Source organism: Lactuca virosa, chromosome 9 (genome assembly GCF_052849685.1).
Source record: "Lactuca virosa cultivar CGN04683 chromosome 9, Lactuca_virosa_CGN04683_v6, whole genome shotgun sequence".
Taxonomy (NCBI): Eukaryota; Viridiplantae; Streptophyta; class Magnoliopsida; order Asterales; family Asteraceae; genus Lactuca; species Lactuca virosa.
Genome location: NC_136434.1, coordinates 55,233,946 through 55,243,139, shown reverse-complemented (window position 1 = coordinate 55,243,139; position 9,194 = coordinate 55,233,946). Strand labels below are relative to the sequence as shown.

Genomic DNA, 9,194 nt, shown 5'->3' with positions numbered 1-9,194 from the left:
AATATGATATTGATGGAATTAGTTTATTTATTAAGTTACAAATTTCGTAGAAAATGTTTTCGGGTGAAGCATACAAATTGACTGAAATATCAATTTTATGTAGCGAAAATGATTTTTTCACAAAATATTGATTATTGTAGAATATGAGATGTTTTGGTTTCAAAAAAATGTACGAATACGTTGTTTTAGGTGATTTATGTAGGTTTTTGTTTGGATGAATTGTTTGATTATAAAGTTTATGACATTTTTGATCTATACAATTTTTATTTATAAGTTTTCTCTATGATACGCTACATATATAAGGGCATAAAATTTTCATCTCGTCCCAGGTAGCAAAAAACAATGGACCGGCCCTGTATATATAGAAGAAAAAAAAAGTTGCAATAAGTAATAGTTTAATACATTCCTATAATTTTTTTACAACAATACCTAATTACCTGTTAATGACGCACTGTGTGCTTTTAATTAGTAGTTCATATCAATAAACTTTTATGTTTTGAATCCTATTGATCATTGAACGTGTGATCGACACAATTTGGACGATTGCTGGCATATTCTTTTTTGCTTTATAATGTATAGTAAAATATAGTAAAATGTATGCCACTTAAAATCTTAAATAGAAGTAAATACGGTTGTACTGTACGTGGCCCGTTTACTTTGTGGACCAGTATTTTTTTTTTTTTTTTTATCTAAAACAAACAACAAAGGTCTTGTTTAATTATTTTCATATTTTTTGAATTTTTTTATATTGTATGTCTTTTCTTATTTATTAAATCGGAAATCATGCTTATAAAAGGGAATACCAACATCAAAATCAGAATTCCAAAGCATTGCCCCAAATCTCACAATGGGAACTCTCTACCAATACCCTATCAAATCTTCCACTCCTAAAATCATTCATGACCTCAAAGTCATCATTCATGACACCATCACTATCTTCCCTTCTCACGAGACAGAAAAACGGTCGATGTTCTTGTCGAACATCGACCAAGTTCTTAATTTTAACGTGGAAACCGTCCATTTTTTCGTGGGGGACCCTCAGTTTCCGTCACAAGTAGTAGCAGAAAAGCTTAAATCTGCACTGAGTGAGGCATTGGTTGTGTACGATTTCTTAGCAGGAAGGTTGAGGTTGAATCTTGATGCACAACGTTTTGAGTTTGATTGCAATGGAGTCGGGGCTCGGTTTGTAGTGGGTTCGAGTGAGTTCGAGTTGCATGAAATCGGTGACTTGGTGTACCCGAACCCTGGATTCAGACAATTGGTTCAAAAGAGCTATGATGATTTGGCAATACATGATCGACCACTTTGCATTATTCAGGTATATTTTATATACATGATTTAATTCTATAAATGCTTACAAAATTTAGTGCAACATCATATATCAAATAATTTTGTCCCACAAAAAATCATTACCACTTCGTAGATGTTGTAGTTTTCGCGATGAGCTTATATACGTGTAGAACAAATACGATCCGTCTTAGTTCTTAATAATCTACTTAGTTTTATGATGATAAAATGTAGTATAATAATGTGAAAATGGAACTGTATTAAGTGGAATAAGAGGATAAATCTAATGGTTAGTGATAAAACTACATAGAAAATACCAGAAAAGGAGAAATACTAATAATCTATATCGCGATGTTGATACATGTTATGGTTTGTAACATCAATGCATATATATGGTTTGTAATATGAACAAAACCATGTAATGGTATATGTATACCCAGATTTGGAAAATAGAATTATGGAATATATGATGTTAACACATGATGATGCCAACGTAAACCAAACTCAATTATCAAAAGAATTGCAAATTAAACAAGATGAAAAGTATTAATTTATATATTTAATACAGCATTGGAGTATAGAAATGCATAACTATGAGTAATGATATTAATCTTTTTTAACATAATCATGTGATTTTTAGACTTCTATATACGCATTACACGATATTTAATATGTTTAAAAACTATATCATTACAATAATCATCTTATTTCTTAAATAAAACAACTTAAAGTAACTGTACATATAAAAACATTTTTTAAATTGACTTCTGACCCATTAAAAATAAAGTATAACATACACCCATAAATAAATCAACGTGATATGTTCAAAAACCTTTTTATAACCTTTTTACTCTAATATTAAATATTGTACTTGGCATATGCATGTGAAGGTGCCGAAAAAAAAGCCTAGTAACTTAATTCGGGCAGGTAGCCATTGCGCATTGGTCAAGTCTTATTTATGACACCGAACGCTACGGTTATTTACCTTCTCATGGTGATCATTATTAGTTCACCAATATCCATCACTACCCTAAACTTTCTCCAACAAAATATAATGTTATAAATTTATAACTTAATGAGAGCTCAAGGATTTGTAATCCAACGGTATCATCTCTATTGGAAAATATTCTCATTTCTTAAATGGTTGAGGGTTCAAGTTTTATTGTAGACAAAAAAAAATATAGAATTATGACTAGGATTAGTAGGTATGTTTGTTTGTAGTTCTAAAAAAACGATAAGTAAAACTATGAACAAGTTAATTTTTATTTTCTATAACAGAGTTTTTTGTTTAGTTAATAAAACAATCAAATTTGCCCTTTTATGTAACAGAGTTTTTTGTTTAGTTATAAAACACAAGATTAGATATGTAACTTTGACTCATTTACTTGTGAGCTACAACAAAGTCAACAGATCCAAGTCCTAGATTGTCAGCTACAACTCATTTACTTGGTCAGTGATATAGAGAGATGTAAATTTCAACAATCATGCATCCATCTAGAGTAAAGCGGTTGCGTCACAAAAAAAACCTCATACATTAGCAAAACAACAACCACTAACCAGCAATTATGAAATAAACAAGAGGGGGTACACCAAGATGAACAGTAAGACAACAACATAGATAATACAAAATATAAGCATACAAATCTGAAAACTTCAAAATAGTTTTCTCATTTATCTACAAAATATGGAATTTTGATATTAAAGATGTGAAAATGACAGGTTGAATAGCAAATGATAAATAATAAAAGATTTTGGTCCATGTCTCGGGATCTATTAATAATTGGCTGTCTATTTTGTTCTTGGTGTTTTAGAACAAATCGTATAATAAAAGGTATTTGGATACGAGTTACAAAATAGAACCTCAAAAATCAAAATCAAACATTTATTTGCACAAAGTTAAAGTTGGTTGGAACATTTTATATTTATGCTCAATAATATATATTTTTTTCGTACACCAGTTTTTTACCTTATCGAGGCTTCGTTACTTTAACTCTAAAAACATCATAATATCACACTAATATTTGTCTAACACATACGAACACTTAAAAGTTCTTCCAAAAACTATATATAATTAGATAGGGTTTATGCGGCTAATAAGACATCGCTTACACATCCCATTGAAACCTTTATAAAAAGTCAGTCTATAATTAACTACATATAATCAGTTTTTTCGAAAAACAATACAATTTCAACCAATAAAAATATTTGAAAATTTAATTAGGATGTTTATATAGTAAAATGAAGTGTTTTTTAACCAACCTCAATCAGATAATATTCAAGTTTGCTTATGAACCGTAGTCTAGACTCTAGACTCTAAATATCATCAATCTTAGTGTTATTGTACTAAGATTTGTCACATTGCATCAAAAATTTATCATTTAGACGACATCGGTTCACGTTTGTCATAATATTTTTCTTTTCTAAAATAATTACAAAAATAAACATTTTAAACAAATTATTTTATAAAAATAAAATTTCATTAAATTAAAAAGGAAATTACTAACACACATAAAAAAAATACAACATAGAAATTAATCTTACAAATTCTATAAATTTAAATAATGAAACCTAGATAGTATATTTTTTTTCTTAACCTCTTCTTTGGCCTTTAACGCCATTTTTTTTTTCACTTCCGGTGAAATTGCTAGTGTTTTTTGTTAATATCGTCATGTCATGGTTTTTTTTCCTTCTCTTGTGTGACAACCAAGTATTGCTCAAACGCCGATTTTAAGTTGTCCATTTTGTTTGTTAGATGCTCGATGTCACCCGAACCACTTGTTGTCGTTTTTTCCTTTCACTTAGCTTGGTTTCTTTTTATGGGACGAGTGACTCTTGGAACCTCAGTAGGCTATTCTTCATTGAGGTCAATCCCAACATGCGCATCGGACGATTGACTATGCGTTGTTTCGAAAGTTTTGGTTATTTTAGAAGAGCCACCAGTGAACGTTTCCGAACTTTCGATATCTTGCTGCTTTATTGACATCTTCACAATATTCCAAGCATGAAGAAATATGAAGGTTGTCCATTTCTTATTCCGGTAAACTACAAGAGCATTTTGCAAGATTGTTTCATAATTTGCATCATTTTGTCATTGTCGTTTCACAGTCGAAATACCGCATTAAACTCAATCACAACTTTGTTGATGTTTCTCCACTTTCAGTAAATTTGACACTTTTTGTAGTCTCCAGGATTCATTTCCGCAAGAAAATGCCTACTAATTTTCCGAAAAAAAAGTAGGCGAATTTTGGTTTTTCTTGACCCTCGGATCTTCCGAAACATCTACCCGTGCACGAGCCGACACCGTGTTTTCCTCTTTTGTCCATTCCTTGGGGGGTGCCTTTCCTATTATCTTGGGTTCCAACCGAATTGCTTACGGCTCGGAATCCGTTTCGGGTACGACTTCAGGTTGTGATTTAGTTTGGAATTGGGTTTACGTTTGGGATTGGAATTGGAATGACAGGTCGAGATAGGGCCGGTTCAAACCGATTGAGGCCCGAGCAAAATAAAAAAATAGGCCCTTAACAGTAGTTTTTTAAGTAAAAAGATAATTAATTGGTTAGATTCCTAACGAATCGGTTGTAATTTCTTCACCATCTACACCAATTTTGGCTTCAATCTCGTTTTTCCTTTTTTTGCTGTAGTTTGCGACGACTTAATGTCAAACGTTTTTTTTTTCTAATAATAATATAAGTAGATACTTAAAAAATGGGCCTTAGAACTTGGAGGCCCTGAACCATCGTTCATGCTGCTGTTACAACCCTGAGTCGGGAAGATGGTCAAATAGATTGAAGTCATTTTCCATTTGCGATTGGACTTGAGATTGAAATTGCATTTGAGGCTAGGAATGAGATTGAGGTTAAAATTATGGTTGAGTTTGGAATTGTGGTTGAGTTTGGAATTGTGATTGGTTTTGGATAGGATATGGGTAGTATACACGGGGATAGTGGAAATTAGGAGATGAATAAATAGGGCGATCACTTTGATTTTGGATGAAGGTAGGTGATGAAGATGAAATTAGGTTTGTGTTTTAGGTGTTTTATTTGCTAGTTTTTTGGAGTTTTTTGGGTTGGAAAGGAAACAATTTTTTCACAAATATGAGGACTTTTTAATTGAAAAATAGAAAAATATAATGTGGTATAAAATGTGGTAGTGAGTGGTATTTATATGGTTAAAAAGAAATGCTAAATTTTGATTTTTTTTTAAAATTTTTTTGTCAAAAAATGGCTAAAAAACAAATAGTCTTTGTAAAAGGTAAATGGATCTCTCTCTCTCTCTCTCTCTCATCGACTAGATATTACCGAGTTTGGCCACCAAACTCGGCATGCCGAGTTTGTGGCCCGATGTTCACCAAGTCCATGTTGGTTTTTGCCGAGGCTCACCGAGGCCGTTCCGCTAGTCTTATACATTGATCATGTCAAAACGGACGTCGAATTTTAGTCTGTATCTTGTGGAAACACGTTTATTGTGGCTTAATGTTATTAAAATAACGTCTTTTTATACCATACAATTAGAATATTCGTGTTTTGGGCATTTGGATCGGACTGTTTTGGGTATTTTTAGATATATCTGAATTTGATACTATACTATACTTCAAATTCAGCATGTTTGATTTTAATTTATTTCCCTTTGTTAAGAAAATAGCATGAGAATTGTGAAAGCTTGGTGAATAGTGATAGATTAAGAATGTTTATTCTTCAGTTAAATAATTTTTTACATACTATACTATACTTCAAATTCAGCATGTTTGATTTTTAATATTTTTTTGCTCTTGTTGCAGTATGTATGATACGAAGGGATATCACCTTTTTTGTCTTTCAATTTCTTTAATAGTTTTTTAAAATTTGTTCATGACAAAAGGAAACCGCTTAGACGGCTGATATGAAGAAAGAAAACCGACTGTTTCCTTTTAAAAATAATTCGAAGTGACTATCCTACCCGTTAATAACCATATTATTATATTAAATAGGGTATTGATTTACAATTATCTACGATTTTGCCATTTTAACAAATTAGCTGTTGATTAATACATAATTTACCTGTAAAACACAATAAGCTTAAGATTGTTCTATGTTGTCCTGTTAGACTTGTCGGGTATTCAACTTTTAGATTCTACTATTTTGACTTTCTAAATTCGTAATTATGATATTTGAACACATCAAAACCATTTTAACTTTGAGTCGCAATAATCTTTTCAAAAACATCTAAATGATTGCAAAACCAGTTTTAGATTCAATCTGTTTTTAGTAAACCAGTTGATATATGAAGTTTGAGTATGGTAGTGTTTTTACAGTTAACATCCTTCAAATGTGGTGGTTTTGCAATTGGTGTGGCAACAAACCATGCTACTTTTGATGGCATAAGCTTCAAAACCTTCCTCCAAAACTTAGCTTCTTTGGCTGCTGATAAACCCCTCGCCACCACTCCCTGCAACGATCGCCGCCTCCTGGCAGCAAGATCGCCACCGCAGATCCAATTCGACCACCCCGAACTGTTCAAGATCCCAACCGGAATCGATCTCCCAAGCCCTACAGTTTTCGACACCCCAGAAGGTGAACTCGACTTCAAGATATTCAATCTGACCTCAAACGACATAGCCTACCTCAAGCAGAAGGCCAAAGATGAACCCTTTTCAACCAACGCGAAAATCACAGGGTTCAATGTGGTTGCCGCCCATGTTTGGCGGTGCAAAGCCTTGTCCTCCGGCACCAATTACGACCCAGAGAGGGTTTCCACGGTTCTGTACGCCGTAGACGTCCGGTCCCGGTTGGGTCTGCCGCCGTCATACGCCGGCAACGCTGTTCTGAGCGCGTATGCATCTGCGCGATGCAAGGAGATTGAAGAAGGTCCGCTGTCGAAGCTGGTGGAGATGGTGACTGAAGGTACTAAACGGATGACGGGTGAATATGCACAATCTGTGATTGATTGGGGAGAAGTGAACAAAGGGTTTCCGAATGGTGAGTTTCTGATTTCGTCTTGGTGGCGATTAGGATTTGCAGACGTGGAGTATCCATGGGGAAAACCAAGGTACAGTTGTCCGGTGGTTTATCACCGGAAAGATATAATATTACTATTTCCGGACATCATCGGAGAGAGCAACAATGAAGTCAACGTCTTGGTGGCTTTGCCTGGGAAAGAAATGGAAAAATTTGAGGCCCTATTTCACAAGTTCTTGGCATGATCATTGAAGTCTTTAAAAAGTACCTTGGTTAATTTGGTTTTGAAGCATATATGATATATGTATACACACAATAAATGTAATGTAAGTATGTAACTGAAGTACTTGAATTTGTAATGTATTTCGACATATATGAATATAGCTATAATAAGTTGTCTAAACTATATTAAAATATCATTTTGTATGGATCCTGTTACAGATTTGACCATATATAGCGAATATCATGAAAATGAATGAAGAGCTACAAGAACATATTCACCTGAACTTGCAAAACCCGCCAATTCATCTTCCATCCTTATTTGGTTGTAAGTTGTTTCATTCTACTTTGTGCAATCTTTATCCTAATTAAAGCTCATTTGTAAACATAGGCTATGATAATCATGAACTAAATTTAAAAAGCATTGAACCAAACATTCCTTGAACAGTTCGTAAAGTGTCCAATTGAAATTTGAAAGTTCCGTTTATATTTGTTTATTTAAAAAATATAAAGTGACATAAAAGTTGTTATCTTTTACTTGTACCCTCCTTCCTCTTATTTTATGACACATAAGATATCCATTTTCTTGATTTTTTTTTTCTATTTTTGACAATTTACCCGGTAAGTAGACGGTAAACAGTCACCTCCCGACCACAACGAATGTGAAAATGACAAAAAAAAATCACTAAACCTTAGTTTCCTTTTTGTTTTCGTCACTTTTAAAATTTTTTATTTGCACAATGCATTTATCTTCGCGAGTTATTTTCCAATGTTGACCACATAACAAGCTATACCTCGTTTTGTCGGTTGTTATGATCCTAATGTGGCTTTTTTCTTATGCGGTTGCCAACATGGATAGTGATGTGGCACTCCAATATCTTTTTAGGTTAAGTAGATTGCTCATTGCAACAGAATAATGACAGTGAATACCAAAACAAATCAATTGAACTCTATTTCTCTTTACAAAGGAAAAAAATCAATCCTCTTTATAATCATCAAGTGTAACATCCCAAAAACAAAACAAATCAATTGAACTCTATTTCTCTTTACAAAGGAAAAAAATCAATCCTCTTTATAATCATCAAGTGTAACATCCCAAAAACAGTGGTAGAATTTTTATTTTTCAATCATCCAATAATACAATCAATTTGTTCCAAATCAACCATAGTATAAAATATTCTCAACATCGGAGTGAAATCAAATGTAAATGCGGAATAAAATCAAGGGGATGTCGTGCGATCACGTCGGGTCCTTACCTTTCGAACTGCAAGTACCTGAAAATGTTAAACCACAAAATCGTAAGCACAATGTTTAGTGAGTTCCCCAAAATACCACATACCAACATACATTGTTATAGGCTACCCACGTGGTCTTACATATAAGTTTCATGGGGTGCCCAGATGGTCTTTCATACCATTGTCATGGTTGCCCTCATGGTCTTCCCTTGCAATGCCTTGGCTACCCCAATGTCTTACACACAAGTGTTATGGGCTACCCTTATGGTCTTTCATACAAATGCCACGGGCTACCCCTAGGGTCTTCCATACAAGTATCATAAAGAGAACTAGCATCAAACATAACATAATTCAATGGGTTGGAATTGGTGCCTTCGACCCACAAGTACAGTGAGAAGACTCACCTCAATCTGCAGACAAACAGATCTCACACTCGAGATGCCGAAACTGGAACTCCCCACACTAATCAATACACCATATGTAACATCCCGATGTTCAGGTACTTCTAGATTCATCCCTA

General features: G+C 33.5%; 1 protein-coding gene across 1 annotated transcript; it reads left to right on the top strand.

Moving 5' to 3' along the window:
• Positions 1–825: 825 nt before the first annotated feature.
• Positions 826–7,637, top strand: LOC145140877 (acyltransferase GLAUCE-like). Its single transcript, XM_079074262.1, has 2 exons — positions 826–1,318; positions 6,578–7,637. The coding sequence occupies exons 1-2, from the start codon at positions 848–850 to the stop codon at positions 7,463–7,465; spliced, it is 1,359 nt and encodes a 452-aa protein (XP_078930388.1). The 5' UTR covers positions 826–847; the 3' UTR covers positions 7,466–7,637.
• The last annotated feature ends 1,557 nt before the right edge of the window (positions 7,638–9,194 follow it).